This window comes from Hypanus sabinus, chromosome 8, assembly GCF_030144855.1.
Source record: "Hypanus sabinus isolate sHypSab1 chromosome 8, sHypSab1.hap1, whole genome shotgun sequence".
Lineage (NCBI taxonomy): Eukaryota > Metazoa > Chordata > Chondrichthyes > Myliobatiformes > Dasyatidae > Hypanus > Hypanus sabinus.
This window is the reverse complement of record NC_082713.1, coordinates 159,446,521-159,473,381: the sequence shown is the minus strand read 5'-3', so window position 1 is coordinate 159,473,381 and position 26,861 is coordinate 159,446,521. Positions and strand designations below refer to the sequence as shown.

Sequence of the window (26,861 nt, the reverse complement as noted above, 5' to 3'; positions counted from 1 at the left end):
CTGTAGTCTAACAGTTGGTAATGGTTGCGTTGCTGATCTTGTTTGAGGTTACCCTTCTAAGTAAAATGATAGACCCCACAGTCAATTATGTCTGATTTTCCATCAGAAATGGTAATGTAAATTGACATTGTCAAAGCCTTTGAAGTTCAATTCTTGATTGCATCTAATCATCTTGCTTTTGTTGTTAAACTGCCAACCCTGTCGTTAAAAGCATATCGGGAGTAGTTGTCAGGTCAAGTTTAATGGTGATTGAAGGCGGGGTTCCCTTGGTGTTTTACACAAGTCTTCAACAGAACACCCGCGAGGTCAGGCTGAGGGTCGGCATAACTGTAGCGATTTATATTTCTCTCAGCTATGCAAAATTGGATTTGGGAGGAGTGTAAAAACAACCCCTTCCAAGTGAATGAAAGCACATGTATGACCCTTTTTTTGGAGAAAAATGTGAAAAGGGAGTGTTGGAACTTGGTGAAAGATGACTTGTCACATCTGTTATTCGAAACTGAAAATCCCAATGTTCATGGGTCGTTGGGTTAGGAAGTCAAAATGGCCAAACAAATAACCATAGAACTGAGGAGAAATGGTACAGAGGATGCCTGAGTGCAAGCTACACAGAGCAAGAAGAAACACACATGACAGTATGATCTATTCTGTGTAAGAAAACCTTTTCCATCGGGCACCTCCTAGCTTTGTTTCTGCCTGTCCTTTGAGTAGATACTCTGAGTGTGCTGCGTGCTTGGATCTCTTTCCTACCTGCCGCAAACTATGAGGCCTGTGATGTCTAAGCTCTCTGAAGAAGATCAGTTTTATTGAGCTAGAAGCAAATATAATCTTTACAATGACTCATTCTGTAGGAGGACACAATCAGCAGGAATTTGTCCGATATTTCAAACATCGATAATAATCACCTTTTCAAAATGCTTGATAATTTAGTTTTCTATCCACACAATAAAGCCCTCACTGAAACAATAATAGACAGCAGTTCTGGATAACTGGTGGAAGAGACAATCCTTATAGTGAATAAGGATATTGAACCATGGATAAATGAAGTTCCTGATTTTAAATATAAACTCCTGGAGGTCAGCTTTGTTAAAAATGTATTTCTAAACAAGCAGTACTATTTGTGTACCTTACGATGTCTTGTTCTACATGATAGCCCCTCTGCTTATTATTACTATGTTGGCTGGTGTTCATCTACAGGAAAACTTACCTCAGAGTATAATGGTTCTTCAGCAAAGTCCTTCCAAGTAATCTTCTTCATGAATAAGTAAAGAAATTGTTGTGCCTTTTCTTTGATTGCAAAGTCTGATTAATTGAAATAATAATTTGGATAATTACACCTGATTTCAGTGATTGTAAATTGCAAGGCTAGCAATCCATGCAGCTTTGTGTGTGGTTTACTTTCTATCTCTTATGAAACAGTTTTGTGTGTTTTATATTAGAACATAGAAAACCTACAGCACAATACAGGCCCTTTGGCCCACAAAGTTGTGCCGAACATGTCCCTACCTCAGAAGTTACTAGGCTTACCTATAGCCCTCTATCTTACTAAGCTCCACGTAGCTATCTAGAAGTCTCTTAAAAGACCCCACCGTATCTGCCTCCACCACCGTTGCTGGCAGCCCATTCCATGCACTCATCACTCTCTGAGTAAAATACTTACCCCTGACATCTCCTCTGTACCTACTCTCCAGCACCTTAAATCTGTGTCCTCTTGCGGCAACCATTTCAGCACTGGGAAAAAGCCTCTGACTATCCACAAGATCAATGCCATTCTTTTACACTGAGAGCGGTTGGTAATGCCACCATGGGGTATGGTCCTGTGGGACTTTGCTGGCTTTCCCTGTCAATGCTGTTTCCCCTCTGAACTGTGATTCATCCAATACTAGGTTCTGTTTGAGTTACTTTATCGGGCCCTGATCCAGATTTCCTTTTCTATCGGCAATAGAAGCAGAAGCTACTAAATCACTGTAGATCAGGTCGCATCAGGTCAAAGAAGGGGAATCCCTGGTTGTCAGAACTGGGAAGGAGAAAAAATGGGTTAGTTTTTCACCTGGAAAATTAAGTCAATTTTCCTTTTACCACATACTGCCTGGCCTATTGTTTATTTCCAGTATTTTCTCACTTTAGATTTCCAGCATTTGCAGTATAATTTTGATGCAATATTTTATATAATTTTAACAGCATTGGATAAGTATTTTGCATGAAAACAAGCAGAATATTAGAGGTTTATACACATACTACTTTTTATTTGGTAAATCAAATTTCAAAGTAAATTTATTATCGAAGTTCATATATGTCACCATAGACAACCCTGAGATTAGTTTTCTTGTGGGCAACCATGGTACAGGTTTCCCCCACTATCCAAAGGTGGAGCGTTCCTATGAAACAGTTCGTAAGCCGGGATGTTGTAAAGTTAGTAAGCAATTACCATTTATTTATATGGGAAAAATTCGAAAAGCGTTCCCAGACCCAAAAAAATAACCTACAAAATCATGCCAAATACCACATAAAACCTAAAATAACAGTAACATGTAGTAAAAGCAGGAATGATATGATAAATACACAGCCTATATAAAGTAGAAAGACTTTTCTGCAATCAATGCAGCACTGTCTAGTGTAGCAAAAATTTCACTATGTAGCCTATAATCTCACTATGTAGCGCTACTAGCGTAGCGGAAACAGTCTCATTGGAAACACTCTCTCCAGTAACCTTTAAGCTATGAAGCTTCCAAATCATACCAAATAACACATAAAATACACAACCTATATAAAGTAGAAATAATGCATGTACAGTGTAGTTTCACTTACCAGAATCGGGAAGACAGCAAACACGCTGATGATGGTGTGTTAGGCTGAGTTGTCGGAGGTTGGGGTGGTGGGAGGTAGAGGAGATTGGGGTGTCATCTCATCGTCATCTGTTTCCATCAGGGCAGGCAGGTCACCTTCTTCTATGTCTGCCTGCCTTGATGTCAAAGGTCAAGGTTCGTCGTCTGCTGTGGCTGATGTGGAAGGCTTGAAAAATGACAGTATGCTTGACCGCTTAGTCTCGCGCATTTTTCTGTCATAGTTCTTTGTAAGCACTCAAACCATCCTGCAAACCTGCCCTAAGCCTACTTACCCTTTCAAAATTGAAGTCATACTTTTCTGCAATCATTGCAGCGTTGTCAATTGCAGCGAAAATCTCACGCAATTCTTCACGTTCAGTTCCTGGACAACTTCACTTTCAGGCCGTTTGCTACTGCATTCAGTTTCGATTGTTATCTTTTCCTCTTGCAATTCATCAGCTCTTAATCTGTCTGTTCTTGGTCACGGGATGCCAAAATCTCTTCAACATCATCTTCGTCAACTTCCACAAACTCAGCCTCCTTAGCCAAACTCACTATCTCCTTACTTCGTTCACTACGATCGAAACGTTTAATTATATCTAGTTTTACGCTAAGTGTTATCACCCTTACGAGCTCTTTTAGCTATTTTAGGCTTTTCGATATCTTAGAACTCATTGCGCTAACGGATGTACAAAATAAATCGAGATTAATCACAGATGCTCACAGGCACGTGTTAAAGCAATGACGACTAGAATACAGTTCCGGGGCAGGAGCTTGGCGCGTTGCCTTTTTTCGTAACAGTGAAAACACCTTCTGTTAGAGAAAACAAGTAACTAATGTAGGTCTTTCGTAATAGCGAGGTGTCGTAAAGCGAACGTTTGAAAAACAAGTGCCACCTGTAATTACAAGAAACACAATGGAATCAATGAAAGACCACGTCAACAGAAAGGTCAGCAATCAGTGTATAAAAATAAAATCATCAAATTGCAAATACAGAAAGAAAGATCAGGAAAAAGAAAAAATAATAAAAATAGTGAATATGGGGTGATTAGTCCTTGAAAGTGAGTCCAGTTTAGTGATAATGCAAGTGAAGTTATCCCCTCTGGTTCAAGAGCCTGATGGTTGAGGGGTAATAACTGTTCTTGAACCTGAGGTTGTGTGGGTCCTGACCTTCTCCATGATAGCAGCAACAATAAGAGAGCATGGCCTGGTTGGTGATGACCTGATGATGCTGCTTTCCGTGACAGCACTTTTTGTAGGTGTGCTCATTGGAGGGGAGGGCTTTGCCCATGATGGACTGGGTAGCATCCCAGTAGGCCTTTCCATTCAAGAGTTCGATATTTCTGTACAAGAAGTCAATATATTCTCCACTACACATATGTCGAAGTTTTAGATGACCTGCTGAATCTTCACAAACCAAAGGCAAAAGGATTCTTTTATTTTTTTATTCTTCATAATAGCACTTGCGTGCTGGACCCAGAACAAATCATCTGAAATGATTGGCACGGAGGAATTTAAAGTTGTTGATCCTCTTCCCCCTCCGATCCCCTGATAAGGACTAGCTCATAATCTCCTCCTGAAGTCAACAATCATCTCCTTTGTCTTGTTGACATTGAGTGAGAGGCTGTTGCTTTGGCACCACTCAGCCAGGTTTTCAGTCACTGTCCTATATGCTGATTGCTTATTACCTTTGATTTGGTGACAGTAGTGTTGCCGACAAATTCGAATATGGCATTGGAGCTGTGCTTAGCCTCACAGTCATAGCAGGGAGCTAAGCACACGGCCTGGTGTTACACTTGTTCTGAGAAGATTGTGCAGAAGATGCTGTTGATGGTCCAAACTTACTGGACTCTGCAAGTGAGGAAGTCAAGGATCCAGTTGCACAAGGAGATATTAAAGCCAAGGAGTTGAAGCTTAATGATTAGTTTTGAGGGGATGATAGTATTGAATGCTGAGCAGTTTTCAATGAACAGCATCATGATGTATGCATCTTTGCTGCCCAGGTCTTCTTAGGCATTGGTATAATTGAAGACTGTGTGAAGTAGATCGGTACTTCAGACTGCCAAAGTGAAAGGTTAACGATCTCGTTGAACACTCCAGTCAGCTGATTGGCACAAGTCTTTTGTACTCGGCCAGGTACCCTGTCAGGGCCGAATACTTCCTGTGGGTCCACTCTTCTGAAAGATGCTCTCACGTTGGCCTCTGAGACCAAAATCACAGCGTCATTGGGGTCTGTGGGAGCCATGAAGATGCGTAGAAGGAATTGAACTCAACTCATCTGGAGTAAAGCCTTATTTGTCATCTGTGTCACTTGGCTTCACTTTGTAGGAGATGACAGCATTCAAGCCCTGCCACAGCTGTCGAGCAGCCTTCAGTGATTCCATTTTGGTCCAGAATTACTACTTCACACATGAGATGGTTTTCTGGAGGTCATACCTTTTCTATTTAACTTGGTCACCAAACCCGAATGCCATTGATCTTTCAGCAGATTGTGGACCTCCTGGTTCATCCAGGCCTTTAGCTGAGGAAGATCCTGAATGATTTTGTATGGACACTCATCAATGACGGGTACAACTGTGGTGTATTCGTTCACATCCTCCGAGTCCTTGAACATAGCCGAGTCTACCAACACGAAGCAATCCCATAACCGCTCCTCAGCTTTCCATTCATCTCTTTATTGTCCTTATCTCTGGAGTTTGGCTTTTTAGCCCCTGCCTATATACAGATGGGAGGAGGACAGCCAAGTGATCAAATTTCCTGAAATGTGGTCTAGGCATGGAGTGGTAAGCATTCCTAATTGTCATGTAACAGTGGTCAAGTGTGTTGGGACCCCTGGTGCTACAGGTAATATGTTGGTGATAATTTGGCAGAGTTTTCTTCTGATTGAAGTCCCTGACAGTCCCTGAAGTCCCTGAGCCTACCCTGACAAGTCCCTGAAAGGTGTCAGGGTAGGCTCATTCTTGTTTGTTAATTGTGGCATTCAATATGTCAAGTGCTTGCTTAACATCCGGTTTTGGCGGTGTGTAAACTTCGGTCAGGATCACAGAGGGGAACTCTTTTGGTAAGTAGAATCTGACAGTGAATGCTGGGATTATAATGCCCCTCGGCTGCTTTGTTTCAAGGAAAGGAACACAGGAATGGTAAATTTTTGCAACCCCTCAAAGCCGTGCAGTTGTTTTGTTAGATCAGGACTGTTCTACATTTCAATTCCATTACCAGCGTTGTTTCATCTTTCTGCACCTGGTTAATCTACAGAAATTTGTGGCGGCTTTAAAAGCTGTAAGGAGAAAGGTTCTAGTGTGAACTTTGTTCATGGGCTTCTGAATGGAGCTCAATGTCCTTGTTCTTGATTCCAAATCAGAGAAAATAATTTCTCCATATCTATCCACTGGATATAATTTACATTGCCACTATTTCTGAAAAGTAAAATTGCCTTCTACTTAATCTAACATGGACTTTTCAACTCAACATGAAATATGAAAGCCTGTGTTATGAGGTTTGATTTCCTCATCAGTCAGGAAGTGTAAAACTGCTGCTTTCTGGGTTTTAGTCCAGATTACTTTACTCTTCGCTATGTATTGCTTTTAGATTAATCCAATCTCTAGGTACAATTGTGACCAGTTAGTTGCCCATGCTTTTTAAGGACACGTCTTTTGACACTGGTTCTCTTATGGTATGAGAAGTGAATGTTAACTGCTGGCTTGGCTGTTTTCCGGACTGTTGTACCGAGATTGCAGTTGATTGCAGCATCACGTCATTGAAGGTCAAAGATTCAAAGTACATTTATTATCAACGTACATATAAAGAATTCAACAGATTTGTCCTCCTGCTGGCAGTCAGGGATCAAAGAAACTCCATGGAGCCCGTTCAGGAAAACACTAAACACCCAATGCGCGGAAAAAAATTGAACAAATAGCGCAAACAGCAAAAATCAAGCAAACAACACAGAGAATATCAAACATCAAGCCAGAAGTTCAGTAGTATTCAATTTAGATAAGTTCAGCGCTGCTGGCCCACGACAGGCACATGCCCCAGTCTGATCGATCGCCCTAATCAAACTGCTTAAAAACAGCACATCCCTCTTTCACTACCATCCTGGTTTCCTAGTGGAGGCAGTGCATGACCAGGGGGAAAGAATACTAACTAGGTACTTAACTACCAACTATCAACTCACACAGTAGCAATGATGATCCAGAAACAGGAGAGACCACTGACCATATAAATGCAGCAAAGACTTTGTCATACACTTACTAAGCACACAAACAGGCTTATCAATCCACCTGGTCCTTTCTAACCATCAAGTACAATTTTCATAATTCGTTCTATTACCTCTCCCACTTCCCTTGCCCTGAGTGTTAACCATTTGCCTTTACACCAACAGAAATTTACAGTGGCCAATTAACCTACTGACTTGCGTGTTCCTGAGGTGTGGGGAAAAACTACAAACCCATGCCAGTTACAAACAACGTCAAACTCTGCACAGCTAATATTAGTAGCCTGGGTTGAACACAGGTCACTGTAGATAGGACTTTGCTGGTTATTTGTACAAACAATTCTATTCTCAAATCAGAAGCAAAGATTTCTGCTTTGAGTCCTTTCTGAATGATTGATTTCCATATTTTCAAAACTATAAGATTTGATTCCATAGCTTGTTTGAAATCATTACGCCCGTAAAACAAGTTCAAAAGATAAAAGTAAATTTATTACCAAAGTACTTATTGGTCACAATATACAACCCTGAGATTCATTTTCTTGTGGGCATATTCAGTAAATCCATGAGCCATCATAGAATCAATGGAAGACTACACCCAGCAGGATGGACAAACAACAAGTGTGCAAAAGAATTATTCATAATAATAATTAAATATCCAATAAATATGAAAAGATAAGATGAAGAGTCCTTGAAAGAGTGTGGGAAAGCTTGTGGTAGCAGGTCAGTGATGGGGCAAGTGAAGGTATCCCCTCTGGCTCAAGAGCCTGATGGTTGAGGGTAATTACTATTCCTCAACTTGATGGTGTAAGTCCTGAGACTCCAGTAACTTCTACCTGATGGCAGCAGTGAGAAGAGAGCATGACCTGGGTGGCGAGAGTCCCTGATGATGGATGATGCTGCTTTCCTGAGATAGAATGATGTTCTGAATCTTGACGGAGCCCATTAAGATAGAGGTTAGAATGTCCTTGTTAAAACCTTCGCAGCTTACAAGTTCATTGTTGATCATCAAGCATTACATATCTTGTGTACACAACAGCTGGTCAATGCTCACCAAAAAAAAAATATATATATATACACACACACAACAAATGAAGTTGTACATCATTAAGTCCTACTTGTTTTTGCTGGCCCTGTATCAAGAATGGACTTTGGGATGTGTTGCAAAGATTTCAGTTATAACTAGTGCACAAGTGCGAGTTAGTTTCTAATGATCTCTTTACTCACAGGGTGGTCTTGGCTCAATGTCAGTTTGAAGCCATATGGTTTTCTTAGGTCTGCAAAAGCCAATGACCATGGTTCAGGCCAATCAGTTGTACTGGAATGCATTTGAAGAAAAAGGAGTGTGATGAACTGTTTTTTGCCTGCACTTTTGTAATAAGAAAGCGCCGAGAGAGATCCATCGTCGAATGTTTTCGATTTTTAACAACTTCAAAGTGCAGAGTGGTAGTTTGCTTGGCATTTTACTCTTTCGCCACTGTTGCACTGGAGAACTGAGGTTTAAGAAGGCAGTGATGAATATAATTCGTCATGATCCAAAATGAACAACATTTTACAACTCCAATCCAAATATTAATTCAGTGGCAGAATCTGAACTTTGACGTAAGTTGTGGACCTTAAACAAGAAATGACTTCCATTTTTTGCATTCACCTCATTCATGGAGAATGTTTTCCCTTTGTATTCTACATATTTCTATTTGATAACAGAATTTAGCATTTGGGTATGTAAGGATTTAGTATCATAGCTCTGTAGTGATTCTATCTACCACCTCCAGTTGTACCCATCGGAGTTATGTCGGGGAACTCCTCAATCCTCATAATAAGGCTTCTGCATTCTGATGGTTCCGGAACAGTTTGAAAATGCTTCAGGAGAACTAAAATCAGTCCATACCCACTCATGTTGTAGTATTAATCTCTCAGGAACAGTAATTCTGTTTAAAAAAAGAAAATAATAATGTTTCAACTGGAAGGTCAGGTCTTTGCTGTTTAGAAAGGACATCGAAAACGAACTGTTTGCTTGAATTTAAATAAAAGATCCCCTTAATTATTCAAGGAACAGGTGGCCTCTCAATTTCTCTAGATCTAGACTAAGATTCCATCCCTAACCCATTCTTGCAGAACTGTAATTGGGTTACTTTCTTTGTCTTTGCTTAGATTAGGTAGTGATGGTGAAGATCATATTATCAAATGAAAGATTTGCCCAATATATGACTTGTACAGGCTTTTGACATATGTTTATCACTGAGACTTACGGAATATATCTGGAGTATATAGTATAATATTGACTGCCCATAACCCCTACCACTTACTCACCAGCATCTAACTTAGTCTGCACTCCCTCACCTCTTAAGCCTGATTTTTCCAACATTTTGCATGCTAGACATCTGGTTCTCTTTACATTCCCCTGCCCTACCCCTTCCCCACCTCCCACTTCACCCTTCACAAACTCCAACTAATTCAGAACCTCCTGGCCCATGGCTCCAAGTACCCAAGTGAATTGACTTCAAACGCCTAATTTCCAGTCCCCTCCGGGGCCTTGCTTCAGCCTCCATGACCGATCCTCTCCAGCTGTACATCTTCCCACTTGTCCTGACACTGGATTATCGCTGCTTCTCCCCTCAGAAGAGCCACTTCTTTTTGACAGAACTTCCCTGCACTTTGAAATTTCCTGTAAAATATCACTTTGTTTCTTGCCTTCAAATCTTCTTAAAGTAAAACATGACTCTTGTGTGCACATCACTGTCCCTTCCATGATCAGTTCTGTTTATTTTCAAACTGTTTTGTCAATCTGGCTACAGACTGTAAGAGTTTTAAATAGTTTAAATGTATCAACTGTGGCTGAGGAGGTCATACTTAAGTTTTTAAGTCACCAAGCTCCAGGTTTAAACCCATATACTTAAGATCAAAATTCTGCGCCGTGCCTCAGTATAATGCTGAGGTAATGCTTCTTTGCTGGAAATGCCAACTTTTAGATTATACATTATGTTGAAGCTGAATTTAATCTCTGAAGTGGATGTTAAATATTCCTTGGCAACATTTTGAAGAGGAACATGTCAAATAACTGGCAATATTGATCAACCCGTCAACATTACTCATTCTGGCCATCCTCTTAACTCTTTTCTTCTCCTCCCTTGCCCATCATCTCCATCAGATACCCCTCCTTCCCTCTCTCCATGATCCACTGTCTTCTCCTATCAGATTATTCCTTCTTCAGTCCTTTACTTATTCCACCTAGAACCTCCTAGCTTCATCATCCCCCATGCTGCCATTTTCTTAGTTTCACCTATCACTTGCCAGCTTGTACTGCTTGCCCTCCCCACCTTATTCTGGCTTACCCCCCCCCCCTTCCTTTCTAATCCCGGCGAAGGGCCTTGGCCCAAATTGTTGATCGTTTATTCCTCTCTATAGATTCTGCCTGACCTGCTGAGTTCTTCCAGCACTTTGTGTATGTTGCTGGACATTTCTAGAAAGCTGCCCTTTCAGTCCTGTTTGTGGGAGCTTGCTGTGCGCAGACTGGCTACCATATTTCCAACATTACAATAGTGATTTCATTGGGTGCAAAGGACCTCGTGGTGTGAAGGACAATCTGTAAATTCAAATCTGCCTGTAAAATCAACTCTGTAAGTGCAGGGTTCAGTTGAAAATGTAAAGCATTGCTCCGACAAAAGTTAGTGGATATTGCGACTGCAGATGACACAGAGCAAGTGAATATGTAATCATGGTGTGAACCTATCTGTTTAATTTCTATCAGTTTAGAATTAATTATCCTTGATATTGCCTCTGGAGGAAGAGTGGTTCTTCATCTGTTGTAGTTGAGGCAGACCAAGTGAACTTTGAAACGTTATTGTTATAAAGCACGCCATACTAACACTGATATACATTTGTATGAAATTCACTGACAACCACACTTGAGTGAAAATCCTACAGCAAACTTGCTTCCACATTGTCCTGGAAGGTTCCTGATATCGCTCAACTTTATCACTTAATTTAGTGTTTCCTTTCTCAAAGGACTTTATTTTAAAGAAAACTTGGAAATTGTTTAATAATTTTCTTACTGCATCCTGTGCCGTCCAACAAAATTAGGCATGATGCGCCTACCCTTCCGGAGAGTTCAGTCATGTAAATGACAATTGTCTGCTTACATTAGCTGGAAGTTGCTAAGAATTTAATGTTGTTTAAAAATAGTCCCTATAGGCTGTTAAATATCTCAATTTGATATAGTTGTTTTCATTTCATCATCCCTAACCTCCTCAAGAAGAATTTCCTCTATTCTTTTCAGTCAGGAGTTGGCCGTTATGGCCTTGTGTCTAATTAAATCCTGGCATGGCTATTAGTTATATAAGTTGCTTCCTGTAATTTCTGTGGCACTGTAAAAAGTACGAACGCTTCAGTCTCTGCGATCATAGCAAGAGTAAATTCAGCATGGTTCTAAATGAGGGTTAGAATGATTAATAAACAACTGCACTTTGTTGTTCCAAGGCTTTAATTAACTGAAGAAAATTGTTCACTTAGATCAGGGGTTCCCAACCTGGGGTCCACAGATCACTCTCTTAATGATATTGGTCCATGGCGTAAAGCATATTGGGATGATGGAAATTGCTGAACCATTTCACAGGTTCTGATACAAATGTCTAAGACCAGAGTGTTCAGACTGCAGTTAATTGCATCCTGTGCCAGGTTAGATTGGTGTAGACATTATTAAGCCTTTTCCTTAATCCTGTTCTGGGTTGGCTGCCATGTGCTCCAGGACTTGGCCAGCTTCTCTAGTGGTAGCACCACTGAGCCAGTATTGGTGAAGCTTCCTACTCTGTTGTCACCTTACTCCTGCGCTATCATCAAAGCAACAAACTTGCACTCAACATCAGTAAGACCAAAGAATTGACTTAAGAAAGGGTAAGGCAAGGGAACACAATCTTCACAGAGGGATAAGAAGTGGAGAGTTTGAGAAATTTCAAGTTCCTGGGTGTCAATATCTCTGAGGACCTAACCTGGACCCGACATATCGATGCAGCTATAAAGAAGACAAGATGGTGACTATATTTCATTAAGAGTTTGAAGAGATTTGGTACGTCACAAAAAACTCTCAAGGTTCTACAGATGTACTGTGGAGAACATTCTGACTGGCTTCATCACTATTGGGTATGGGGGGGGGGGCTACTGTACAAGATCAAAATCAGCTGCAGGCATTTGTCCGTCATGGGTTCTTGCCTCCATAGTATCCAGGACATCTTCAAGGAGTGATGCCTCAAACAGCCAGTGCCCATCATTAAGGACCCCTATCACTCTTCTCAGTGTTGCTGTCAGGGAGGAGGTACAGAAGCCTGAAGGCACACACTCAACAACTCATGAACACTACCTTGCTACTTTTTTTATCTCCTATTTTTTGCACTTACTGCAATTCAGTTTTATCTCTCTCTTTTATCAAGTATTGCAATGTACTGCTGCTGCAATCTCAACAAATTTCACGACGTATATCGGTGATATTAAACCCGATTCTGATTAAATTCTATTGATATTGGTTCAACCAGCTATCACCGTATTCAGCCTTTGTTGATTATTAGTGAAGCAAATCTGCTATGCTAGACTCTCATTCTCAACCATTATTTTGTACTTGTATCAAATATGCATTGCTCTATTTTTTCCAGTCCATCGACCACTCCTATCATATAACCTGTCAAATCCTCAAGCATTTTCTGTTGCCTGAAGTCCTGTCGTTCATTGGTGAAATCAAAATGCACTGCTTGTGCATTCAGGTGCAGTTTGAATTAAGGACTGAACAAAGTTAATCTGCACTAAGTTTTGGCACAAGTCCAAATTTTAAAGAACACTTCAGTTTCCAGGTGTGACTTGACAGGTTTCGTTTTACAATCTTCCCGTGTGAACTTGTCCCATCAAGGGATGTTGCTTGACCTATCCCACAGTTCATTACATGCACTCTGGTAGCATCACATAAATTCTGGAGTACGTGTCTCCATGAAGCCAGGAAAGGTGTTTGGAATGATCTCCATATTACAACCCTACTTTAAATAGATTATCAAACTTCTGTTGACTATTAGGTAACATGTATCAGTTTGGCAAAATTGTAGACCTCTTTGAAAATCCAGTTGTTGGGGATAATGAGATACAGACCCTGGTTACATATTATAGTTGAATTTATCAATGGCTGCTGGGATTGTATTCCACACAACAACAAATGGTTGGTTTTGGTTTGTTTATGATTGCCATGGTTTATTGTATCTGCACAAAAGCTTCTCATCAGAATCAGGTTTAATATCACCAGGAAATATCGTGAAATTCGTTAACTTTGCAGCAGCAGTACAATGCAATACATGATAATATTGGGGGAAATCTGTGAATTACTGTAAATATATATATACTTACTGTCATTCACAGAACTTACCGCAAAAAACGGAGGGGGGGGGGAATAAATAAATAAATTGAAAGCAGTGAGGTAGTGTTCATGGGTTCAATGTCCATTCAGAAATCGGATGGCAGTGGGGAAGAAGCTGTTCCTGAATGGTAATACTCAACATTCAGTAAAAATTGAAAATCCTGACATAGGTTGAAGCAGTTGGTGTGATTTAATGAGGAAGCAGCAAAGGAACAGAATGCATTCTGGGTAGGGAACTTCACCACCATTGATTCAGCAATAGCAGCATTTAGGCAGCAGTCAAACTCCAAGGATATAGCCACCAGTCTGGTTAATTGGGAAAAGTCCATTTGTAATGCATTTGTACTGGGAATGTATTTGCTACTTGTGAGCACTGACGAGTTCTTATCATTCATTAAATACTTGGTTGTTATGACAAAGTGATTAAATGGATATGCTTAAAATGGAGGTGTGTAGCTGTGAGGAATTTAACTAAGAAGTGCAGTGTACTTTGATCATACCTGCATGGGCATTAAGGTATTTAAATAACATATAAACTCTGAGCCAAAACTGCACAGATTATGATTTGTGTCTGGCCAAAAATATCAAAATGGACAGTTTATTTCATAATGAAAGCCGCTAGACCCATCGAGATCCACATGGATGACTATTGATATATCTTTCACGTATGATAAAGAAATAATGATGATGATGTTTTAACTGAATGGAGTCAATACAGGTTATGCAGATTTTGGACTACAAGAAAAGTTGTAGGGTTCAGCCAGGAAACTTGATCTGAGATCAACCATTAATGAGTGTTGAACAGTGTGAAGAGGCTGTTGGCTTTACTCTTTTTAGTTCTTAAAGCGTATAAGAATCCTTTTATTTCTGAGCACTTTGCATAACTATTTTTAAATCTAAAGGAATAAAAAAATTAATATATGTAAGTGGAATCTCTTGTTGGAAATATTCTTGGACTTAATAACTTATGACAATGTGAAATATTCCTATATTAATTGTACTGTTTCTACAAATGCTAGTAATCTTTACATTGTTAGGTCCTTTGGGATAACAATCTTTAGCCTTGGTTTCCAATCAGGAGTTGGTGTTTTAAGAAATAGGAGGTTGTCCTTGAGTGGATAAAGCACACTCTCTACCACCATACCACCAATTCTGAACTCTTTTCCTAACATCCACCATTTCCTACTGTTTAATGGGGACCTTGCATCAGATATCTTGTGTACCTTGATTTTAGATCGTGGCACCTCTACCTCTTCAACACTGCTTCCCAGATTCTATACTCTAGTCGAAGTTCAGAGCCCCAATCATTCACAGTTCGGTGAATGAAGCACAGGTAGTAATTAGTCCAAAGGAGAAGATGGAAAATGATAATGCACAAGGTTAAAGCATGGTGAATGCACTCTGAATGGTGCCAGACCAACGTTTTCCAGCAGCATATAAAATAAATCATGTATTTGGTTTAACGTGTTCTGTAACATTCTCTTAGCATTGTTAAAAACTTTTTACCATGAGCTGCTCTATATGTTAAAATAACGTGAGGAAAGCAGGAACTGGAATTCAAAGTGCAAAGTAAATTTAAATCAAAGTACACCTACATCATCATATACAACCCTGAGATTCATTTTCTTGCAGGCATACTCAGTAAATCCAATAACCATAATAGAATCAATGAAAGACTGCAGCAACAGGGTGGACAACCAGTGTGCAAAAGACAACAAACTGTGCAAATACAAAAAAAGAACTATTTAATAAATAAACAAACAATAAATATTGAGAAATAGTCCTTGAAAGTGAATCCATAAGTGTGAGAACAGCTCAGTGATGGAGCAAATGAAGTTGGTTCAGGAGCCTGATGGTTAAGAGATAATAACTGCACTCCAGTAACTTCTTCCTGATGGCAGCAGTGAGAAGAGAGCATGACCTAGGTGGTGGGGGTCCCTGATGATGAATGCTGGTTTCCTGTGACAATGCTCCATGTAGATATGCTCCATGCTAGAGAGGGCTTTACCTGTGATGGACTGGGTTGTATCCACTGTTTTTGTAGCATTTTCCGTTCCAGGCCATTGGTGTTTCCATACCAGGCTGTGATGCAGCCAGTCAATATAATCTCCACCACACAACTATAGAAGTTCGTCACATTGAATCTTCAGAGACTCCTAAGGAAGCAAAGGTACTACCGTTCCTTCTTCGTAATTGCACTTACTCGCTGGGCCCAGGACAGGTAATCTGAAATGATAACACTGAGGAATTTAAAGTCGCCGACCCTCTCAAACACTGATCCTCCGATGAGGACTAACTCATGGACCTCTAATTTCCTCCTCCTGAAGACAATAATCAGCTTCTTGGTCTTGCTGACATTCAGTGAAAGGTTGTTGTTGTGGCACCACTCAGCCAGATTTTCAATCTCCTCCTTATGCTGATTTGTCGCCTCCTTTTGATTCAGCCAACAATGATGGTGTTGCCAGCAAACTTACATATGGTCTCGACCCGAAATGTTGACAGCTTCTTTCAACGGATGCTGCCCGACCTGCTGAGTTCATCCAGCTTTTTTGTACGTCTTGATTTGACCACAGCATCTGCAGTGCACTTTGTGTTTACATATGGCATTGTAGCTGTGGTTAGCACACAGTCACAAGTGTAAAGCAAGTAGAGCAGGGGACTAAGCGCATAGTCTCATGGTGTACTCATGCTGATGGTGATAGCGGGGGAGATGTTGCCAATCTGAACTGACTGGGGTCTGCTTCTAACGAAATCGAGAATCCAATAGCACGAATAGCTATTGAGGCCAAGGTCTTGAAGCTTAGTGCTTAGTTTTGAGGGGATGGTAGTACTGAATGCTGAGCTGTAGTTGATAAAGGACATCAGGAAGTATGCATCTTTGTTGTCTAGATGTTCCAGGGTTGGGTGAAGTGCCTGTTTTGCCTATAGGCAATTTGGAACAGATCCAATTCGCTTCTCAGGCAAGAGTTGATGTTTCATCACCAACCTCTCAAAATACTTAATCTCAGTGGATGTAAGTGCTTCTGGATGATTGGCACTGAGGCAGTTTACCATATTCTTCATAGGTAGCTGTACAAATGAAGCCTGCTTGAAGAAGGTGGGTACCTCAGACTAAGTGAGCAAACGTCAATGTGCTATTCAGCATTTTAGAGTCTATTCAGTACCCTCAAGAGTATACCAGTTGTATCTGAGAACAAAACTATCTAGTCCCACTTCCCTGCCATTTTCCTGTAGTGTTTCACTTCACCTTGTATGACCCTGTATGTTGGCAGTATTGTGGTTCCATAATATATAGAAATTTGCCTCAACATTCTGAAAGCCTCTGGCTGGATGGAGAGGTATGACCATCAGAGGCACTTAAAGAAGAGACCGATAAACTTTTGAAAGGTCAAGGAATTAAGAGCCAGTCATGAGGGGCAAGGTTTCCGATTCACTTTCTCTACTTTCTTGTGTTCACAACTTGTCATGGCAAGATGGGTAGTGTTTGGCCATTGGCAATGTCTTATATAGTGCAATTCCAGAAAAAAAAATGACCATCTGACCACCTGGTCGATGTGGTTCATAAAAGCATGTGGAAGAGAACAACAGCAGAGGTTAATTTTTGCTCACTACCCCAGAGTCCAAACAAAAAAATCTGTTTAAAATCTGCTGCAACACCTGCCCAGTTTGAGCTCTAGGAGGCAGTAAGCTGACTGGCAAAGGCTTTGTTAGTTAGCTTTTCTGACAAATCACGAAAAGCAAGGAGAATCGGACAGGAGGACTTCTGAAGGTGTGGTGTGGGAGCAACCTGGGAGAGCAGAGGGTTGGAGGAAATTGGGAGTAAGATGAAGTGCTTATGTGGAAAAGCTATGTGTTATAACTGTTTAGTTGCTCATAAATAATTCCTTTCAATAGAATCTAGCAAAGTCATGTAAAGGAAACAATGGCTGCAAGTTTTATTTGTTAGTGTGAGGGATTAAAATGATTAAAATTACTGCACAGAAAGGTGCCATGACCTACCATCAAGTGTGCAAAGACGGATCTCCAGATACTGTTCTTATTCATTTGGCTTGTTTGAGGTTGCCCTCATTACATTCATTCAAGTATATTTTAAAATTGAAAGGTGGGGGCAGGGGAAGAGCTCCCTCATCACTCTAGTTCTGTGAGGCGCATTGCCACTAGCACTTAAGGCTGATTTATACTTGTGCGTCGCATCTACGCCAAAGGTGTCACGTACCCTAAGCCGTACCTAAGCTATGCCCTATGCAGTAGGGTGACGTGCACCTCTCCAGACCACAACAACTGTGATTGGTCCGCTTGGTAGCATCGCATTTTCGATTGCTTCTGCTCCGCCATGTTTGTAGGCTGTGTTTACACCGATGTGAAATAGACGAACCAAATCGTCAAATCCACCCGCCAACATGCGAAAATGTTTGAAGTGCATTTCCTCGTCCATGTCTCTCACAAAGAAACTCAGCACAGTGGCATAGAAACCCCACCGCCAACTAGCATTTTGGCGCACACCAACGCATGCTCGCTATGGCGTAGAGCGACGCAGAAGTGAAAATCAGGGCTACGGCGTAGACTGCAGCATAACTCGTACGCACAAGTATAAATCAGTCTTTAGCCTTCAGCAGTGCCAGTGAGCTGCTAAGCCGGGTCCGCATTTTGATGGAGCATCATTTCCAAAGCGATGTTTATGTTTAAAGATCCAACACTGCAATTGCCCTAATTCATTATGACTTTTCTGATTTCCTGTAAGCTGATGCTTCAAGGATGTATATAATATTCATTCATTCATGACGCGCAATGTCGTGTGACGTGAGCGGTCATGGTCATGACCATGGCCATTCTTGGCAAATTCTTCCACAGAAGCGGTTTGCCATTCCCTTCTGAGTAGTGCCTTTACAAGACGGGTGGCCTCAGCCATTATCAACACTCTTCAGAGATTGTCTGCCTGGTGTCAGTGGTTGCATAACCAGGACTTGTTGCTCATACGGCCATCCACCACCTGCTCCCATGGTTTCACAGGCTAAGTGGGCGCTACACCTTGCCCCAGGCTGACCTGCAAACTAGAAGAGGGAAGGAGCACCTGACACCTCCTTTGGGAGAGACATGTCTCCACCCCACCACTCAGAATATAGTATACATACCTTGATAATAAATGTACTTTGAACTTGAACTTTTGTGACCCACCCAAGTCTAAGCCAGCTCATTTTATCAATCCCATTACACCACTTAATCCCCTGTAACCTGTTCTTTATCACGTGCCCATCAGCACCATCCCGATTTTCTCTCAACCGTCAGCAGCCATTTTAAAGTAAGCAATTAATCCACCAGCTAATGCACCTTTGCAACTTAGTACTGCTAGTAGAGCTGGCTGTCCACTGGTATCCAATGCTGTCGGTGTGGAGTTTTCACAAACTCCCTATGACCATGTGGCATCTCAAAGACGTAATGTTAGCTAGTTAATTAGCCATTGTAAATTACTAGGTATAATCGTTAGGGATGTAGGATCTGCAGTATGGGCAATTTAAAGAGCCCACTTCCATACTGTGTGTGTCCCCAGGAAGCACACGTGGTCACTGCGGCAGAGTAACAAAGTGGTTAGCACATCTTATAGTACCAGCGACAGAGGTTCAATTCCCACTGCTGTTTGTAAGGAGTTTGGACATGACCCCCCCCCCCACCCCATCCCCCCATGACAATGTGATTTTCCTCTGGATGCTCCGTTTCGTCCCAAAGTTCAAAGACATAGCTGTTGGTAGGATAATTGATGATTGTAAATTATCCAGTGATTAGGCCAGGATTAAATCAGGGGATTGCTGTGTGACACGGCTCGTGGAGTTGGAAGGGCATATTCCACGCACTATCTCAATAAATAAATAAAGGAAGAACGTGCAAACTCCACGTAGACAGTACCTGAGATCAAGGTCAAAATTGCATGAACTGTGAAGCAGCTGCCCTGTCTATTTTGCCCAAAGAGCTGTAACTAGTTTTCTTCTGTTATATCTACTGGTATGTAATGAGTAAGTGTTGATTGGTAAGGGCTAAGCATAATATCATATATTTTCATTTGGTAAAAGCACTATTGCAGACGTGTACATTTTTATCTAAGGGCATAACAGTTTTGTAATAGATATTATCCTATCTGTTTCATTGGGATATATTTTTAAGTAGTTTTCTTCTTCCTCCCCCACACCACTTCATAAACTGAACAGTTTATTTCCATTGAATTGAAAAGGTGCCTCATTTCAAGTCTAGAATATGTGGAGGCTCATTCATACAATAGAGTTAAAGCTCTGTGAACCCAGCGGCTGTTTCAGTCGGATATTGGTCAATTAACAAAAGACAACCTCAGGCAGTGTACCCACCACTTGTTGCGCTGTAGTTGGTTCCAGATCTGGGGACATGGGAAGTTTTTTTGCAGACTTCTTAGAAAAATAAAGTCGCAGAGTGCTGAAAACAAAACACACGGTGTTTTAAAGAAATCCCAGCTACATAGGGTCTGGCCTTTAGGTCATTTTCTACTGACAGAAAATTCCTTTTCTGTTAAGTATGATTTGAAGAGCGTCCAACATTTTACCTCAAATTCATTTAAGCAACAATGCAGCTTTTTGCTGTGTGGTGTAGTATTTCATCAACTGTGCTTGCACTGTGTCGGTAACATGACAGTGCCGTTAAAACAGTTCTGACCGTTTCATTTCTTTGTTATTGATATAAATTTGTACAATGTGCATTTTGATTCATGGTCTAACACTGTATTAAGCAACATATTTTAGCAATGCAAATGACTGGAGGGTGTTGTCTGTGCAAATACTGCTCCTTTTGATGGAAGGAAGCCAGGTATTTATAGGGTTAAATCTTTCGGAAGAACCTAAAAGCCCATAACTCTGAGTACAACCTGAGGCATTTGTTAATAAGGTCTGCACTTCAATTGTTACCAGGTTTCTGAGCAATGTGTAAATCCTGCCTTTTTTCAGGAATGACAATTAGACATATATCACACTCAATCTGTTTTCCTGAAGCCATTCATAAAAATCAGATGGTGAGGCCTGGCCAGGAGCTTGCTTGATGCTGGGGTAAGAAGGGTTGAGAATAAGCGTTTGGTAAACCCCTGTCCACCCACCCCCTTACTGCCTGAACCCCACTCTCTGTCGCAGTCACCGATGGTCCATTTGTTGAGATTATGGGAGGATTGAGTGCTTTTTGGAAGGGCAGCTGGTAAAATTACTCTGACACATACTGGGCAAGGAGCCAACGCTGGCCTTGATTCAGACATTGTCTTTCTCCTCATTGAACTGTCAGGACTTAATTCATTGAAAAAGTCAGGGAAAAAAGCCAGCGAGCTGGCAACTCTCTCAGAGTGTTTCTTTTAGCCACAGCATGCAGAAGTCAAATTAATTCAGACGGCGTAACCAAAGCCCTGTTTTCTTAGTATAAGATTTCTTCTGTTTCGAGAGGTTGTAGAGCTATGCAGGTATAAGCCTACAGGTTAGGAAGAAACGAGAAGTGTGAAAGGAAATGGATCTGAATTTTGAAGGTCCTTTTTCCTTTACAGAAAACTGGGAAGGCTGTTTCACACTGATGTATTGATACGCTTACAGCGAAGCAACTAAGAACAACTCGAATACTTGATGAAATCTAATTGTAATTTTATTTTTTTTTCAGCCGCAGCAAGAGGTCCAGAAGAAGCCTGCTCAGGTAGTGTGGACTTTTATTGCAATATAGAGTAATGGTTTAAGCAAAGAACTATCTGGGGTAGGGAAGTGGAGAGCCTGAACTGCTTTCAAAGCTGAAGCTAATAACAAGGACATGAGCTCATGTGGGCTTCCTAATCTCAGCTGTCTGAGGAAATTGTGATAAATTATATAAACATGGGGACTACATGGAAGTTCTTGGCGGATAATGTAAATCTTACACTACATTCTGAGGAATCTCTTCCTTTTCCATCTGTTTCCTTCACTGTATCGTAACAGATGTCTTTACCATGTGGTAATCTGGATCAGTTTAAAAACTTCTGATCTTATAGTAGACTTTGGGGTTACGTACACATGGCCTTTTTATTTCAGCTAACCTTTTCTTGTATAGCGAGGATTGATAACGAGTGGAAGAAGTGAACTTGATCCACAATTAGAAATCTAGTCTGCAGATCATATTTTTGGCAGTGTGGTGGTGGTGGTGGTAATCCAAGTGACTGGAAAGGCAGGGAGCCCTTTGTTTTAAAAAGCTTATATGCCCAGCTTCTTGAAGAGTGCAATGTTTGGTTGAAAGTCAGATGTCTGCTGCACACAGGACCAATGCACCATAATGAGTACATTAATTTTCAAAGCTTCAGTATTGCTGCACTTTTTGGCCATAAACCAGGAGAGATTATTGTGCTAGCAATTCTGGATAAACCCTCCAACATTTGTATGCCATATTAAGGATGCTTCTTCCCATTCAAATGGAGCTTATTTTTTGCTAGTCCTAAATTAACATGGGTAATCATTGCAAATACGTACATTGTTTAAATGGATGTGTGTGCACATTCATACTTCGGTTGCCCTCCCCTTTCAGCTTCCAGCTCTTAGCATAAATAAAAACAGTAAATACACTTCAAAAAACACTTTGCTGCTGTAAATCGTGCTGTGACGCCCCAGGGTGGTGAAGGCGCTATATAAATTCACATTTTACGTCGTGAATTCTTGGGTGCTGCTCCACTGTGGACCCCTCGCAGCCATGCTTGACTGCATTCTTAAGTCAGCAGCTACTGGTGTGCACTTTCTGGCAAGGATCAGTGGATGGCATTTAGTAGCAGTGACCCTGCCCCAGCCAGCCACCCACTGAGTTTTGGGGAACTGAAACGAGTGTCTGATTTTGCCCCGTATTAGTAATGCGTACTAATACTACGCATTAGTAGAGTTTAACAACAACAATTTTTTTTTTTTGCATTGGTTCCCAATCTTAGTGAGTTTTGTTTCATCAGCTTGACACATGGAATTCCCATCACCTCGTTCAAACCAAATAACTGAGAAATCTCCACAGAATAGGTTTTCTGTTTGTGCAGTGCAGAGTACATATACATTCCCTGTAGGAACACAATTTGCTGAAACATTTGCAATCTGTCCCCCTCATGACAAGCAGAGACCACTTCTCATTTTGGGCACTAGCGTGTGGAGGTATCAGAATTAAATAGGAAGAATTACGGGCCCTCATTGTCAGGTCTACTCCTCTCCAGGGCCTATTAGTGAGTTAGAATGACTGGTCAAATATCAAAAATGCCCTAGAATCCTATTTACCTAACCTTAAAGTGTAATGGAAGACTTTGTAGTCCATCTGGCAAGCCCTGGAAAATAATGCTTTTCAGTCCCCTCTCAAATATGTATCCAATTCTCTCTAATTTTCCCACATTATCTGGTTCCCTGAGCAGTGGATTCCATATGTTTGCCATCCTTTGCACATACTTTTAACCTATTGGAATCACCTTCTTTCAAAGCCTGCACCCACATTCCTGTCTCGGCAGATGTTGCAGTCTTGAGCGGATTGGAGTTAAATTGATCTTTCCTCTTAAAAATGTTTGAATTGTATATCCAATTGAAGTGTTTCTTCCATCTAAACAGTTCACATAGTGTTGGCACATTAGCACACACTTTGGTTGCTCTTCTCCCAGTTCCTCTCTTATGATACAAAGATGGGTGTGGTGAACTACATATACCTGTCTGGACACGCCCCCTGCTGACTGTTCCTGTGGCTCCTCACACAGACCCCTGTATAAAGGCGATTGAGGCCGGAGCCCGGCCTCTCAGTCTCCAGGATGTAGTATGGTGGTCACTCACTGCTTGTTCCTTCTTCCAGTCAATAAAAGCCGATATCTCGCCTTTACGTCTCAGAGTGAGTTATTGATGGTGCATCAATGGGACAGTCAGTTTCTGTGTGGAACTACAGTCTTCCACAGCTATCTTGACTGTACACCCCTCACCCTGCCTCCTGTAAGGACAACATTCCTTTTTCCCAAGCAACATACAGAAAATGCTGCAGGATCTCAGCATGCTAAGCAGCATCTGTGTTTATGTTTCAGGCTGTGAGACCCTTCTTCAGGATATCTTCCCCATTTTCTTTCTCTCTGTTACATTTGTTCCAATGATACGGGCTTCTGGTTCTGGTGCAATTGTAGTTTTCTCTTGTATCCCAAAATGTGGCTTACATTCTGCAATAGAGGAGGAAGCCACATCACCTCTATTTCCCACACATCTCTCTCACTCCTTCCCCCATGGATAGCACAAAGGCAAGAGATTCCCTGGTGCTGATCTTCCAACTCAGTAATTTCATCACCAGTTTCACACTCAATACAATACCCTTTGTACTTTTTGCCATGCCGAACACTATTCCACCAGTGGAATTGAAAGTAAATCATTTCCTTGATTAAGAACCAGGCTGAGTGGCACAAGATGGATTATTGGAATATTGGAAAAGTTCTCTATAACTGTGATGTGACTTGAGATGTCCACAGGGACATTTGGAGGAGTTACAACCATTTTTCTATTTTATTAACGATTGACACAGTAGGAGAGAAAATTATATTTCTATTTAGAGGATGCAAAAAAGCTAAAAATGCAGATACTTGTAATTTAAAAATAAAAACAGCAAACGATGAAAAAGACAGTAAGTCATTGACCTTAAGCTTTTGCTCCATTGTTTACTGCCTGGTATTTTTGGCTTTTCCTGCTTCAAGAGGTTTATTATAGTAACACTCTGGTGAAACCATACCCTGGTGACTTGTGAACATTCTGGACATCTTGGGAGGAGGGAGGAAATATGGGCTTTGGAGGAAGTTTAGTGTAGATTTACCAGAACAATATTACATTCCAAGAGTTAGATAACAAAACTGAGAAATGAGGATTACATTCCTTAGTAATTTAGTTTAATAGCAGACTTGATTGATATTTTCATGATATCTTTATAGGTATCCGTTAGTCTCGAGAGACCATGGATTTGCGCCTTGGGAAGTTTCCAGAGTGCAGGCCTGGTCAGGGTTGTATGGGAGACCGGCAGTTGCCCATGCTGCAAGTCTCCCCTCTCCATGAAACCGATGTTGTCCAAGGGAAGGGCAAGGGCCGATACAGCTTGGCACCGGTGCTGTCACAGAGCAATGTATGTATAAGTGCCTTGGTCAAGGACACAACACTCTGCCTTAGCTGAGGCTCAAACTAGCAACCTTCAGATCACTAGACCAATGCCTTAACCACTTGGCCTCTAAAACTATTTCTACTTAATGGAAAATCTAGGACAAGGGGGATATAGCTAAATCAGAAGTGAAGATAGGAAACATTTCTTCCACACATAAAGCACAATGGAAGTTTTCAAGTCTCTCATAATCAGTATTTAAAAACATATTACTAGTTAATTTTAACTTTGAAATTGACAATGGACAGTAGGTGCAGGAGTAGGCCAATTGGCCCTTCTAGCCAGCACCACCATTCACTGTGATCATGGCTGATCATACACAATCACAATTCCTGCCGTCTCCCCATATCCCTTGACCCCACTATCTATAGGAGCTCTATCTAACTCTCTCTTGAATGCATCCAGAGACTTGGCCTCCACTGCCTTCTGGGGCAGAGCATTCCACATATCCACCACTCTCTGGGTGAAAAAGTTTTTCCGCATCTCTGTTCTAAATGGCCTACCCCTTATTCTTAAACTGTGGCCTCTAGTTCTGGACTCACCCATCAGTGGGAACATGCTTCCTGCCTCCAGCATGTCCAATCCCTTAATAATCTTATGTTTCAATCAGATCCCCTCTCATCCTTCTAAATTCCAGTGTATACAAGCCCATTCGCTCCAATCTTTCAACATATGACAGTCCCGCCATTCCGGGAATTAACCTTGTGAACCTACGCTGCACTCCCTCAATAGCAAGAATGTCCTTCCTCAAATTTGGAGACCAAAACTGCACACAATACTCCAGGTGGGGTCTCACCAGGGCCCTGTACAACTGCAGAAGGACCTCTTTACTCCTATACTCAATTCCTCTTGTTATAAAGGCCAGCATGCCATTAGCTTTCTTCACTGCCTGCTGTACCTGCATGCTTGCTTTCATTGACTGATGTACAAGAACACCTAGATCTCATTGTACTTCCCCTTTTCCTAACTTGACTCCATTTAGATAGAAATCTGCCTTGCTGTTCTTGCCACCAAAGTGGATAAACTCACATTTATCCACATTAAACTGCATCTGGCATACATTTGCCCACTCACCCAACCTTCCAAGTCACCCTGCATTCTCATAACATCCTCCTGACATTTCACACTGCCACCCAGCTTTGTGTCATCGGCAAATTTGCTAATGTTACTTTTAATCCCTTCATCTAAATCATTAATGTATGTGGTCCCAGCACCGAACCTTGCAGTACCCCACTGGTCACAGCCTGCCATTCCGAAAGGGACCCGTTAATCGCTACTCTTTGTTTCCCGTCAGCCAGCCAATTTTCAATCCATGTCAGTACTCTGCCCCCAATACCATGTGCCCTAAATTTGCCCACTAATCTCCTATGTGGGACTTTATCAAAAGCTTTCTGGAAGTCCAGGTACACCACATCCACTGGCTCTCCCTTGTCCATTTTCATAGTTACATATTTGTTACCAGAGATGTTGAGGGATATTCATGGATATTCCTACACCGAAGTGTGGAGTTTTATCTCTGATCAGTCATTATCATATTCAACAGCAAAATTGACATGATGGGGTAAATGGTCTATTATCCTTTGCAATGAATGTTGACGTTCCATCTGTTCAATGTATGTATGTGCCATACTCATTCTGGCTATTGCATGCCTTGTGAAGACAACAGTCCCTTTGCTTCTGCATATGGTGCCATTAAATTTAGTGTTATGAACCACAACCCCAATCTTGTTGTCTTTACCCTGTGGCCAGAAGTGCAGCAGATACTCCCACCATTTATTTCCTAGTCCTTGCATTTAATTACAATTCTTGAACTGATCTTCCAAATTGAGCCTGTTGCCTGTATTCTGAAGTTGAAATTCACGGCTCCCCATGCCCTGTTCTATTAACATTCCCTGTTTCTGTATTCCAGTGATGAATTGCGGCATTGTTTATTTAAAGCAACAATCACCTTGATGTCAACATAACCCTACAACTAACCCCTTGACCTATTCTCCCTTTTTCCCATTGGTTTATTAGCAAGTGTAGGTTACAAGATATCATGACCTATTCATAATTGGAGAACTGAGCATTACAAAAATACGTGAAGCATTGCTGCCATTCTCCTGTCATACCCCATTAAAGGAAAATTGTAAATGCAGAGTTGGACCACATTCTACCTTCCTGTCTACAACTCTCAGATTGAGCCCTGCAATATGCAAGTCTATGTTCTCATACGTGGCTTCCAAGTAACTACTTTAGAAATTGTTGTCCCTAATCTATATGTTCTTATCAGTCGTAAAACTTGTCCCCA

At 41.2% G+C, this 26,861-nt stretch overlaps 1 protein-coding gene across 1 annotated transcript in view; it reads left to right on the top strand.

Annotated features, from left to right (window-relative positions):
- Positions 1-26,861, top strand: part of hmga2 (high mobility group AT-hook 2) — a 151,026-nt gene that overhangs the window by 103,397 nt on the left and 20,768 nt on the right. Inside the window, exon 4 of the mRNA XM_059978375.1 lies at positions 21,077-21,109. Within this exon, the coding sequence (XP_059834358.1) occupies positions 21,077-21,109 (33 nt within the window). The remainder of the gene's footprint in view (positions 1-21,076; positions 21,110-26,861) is intronic.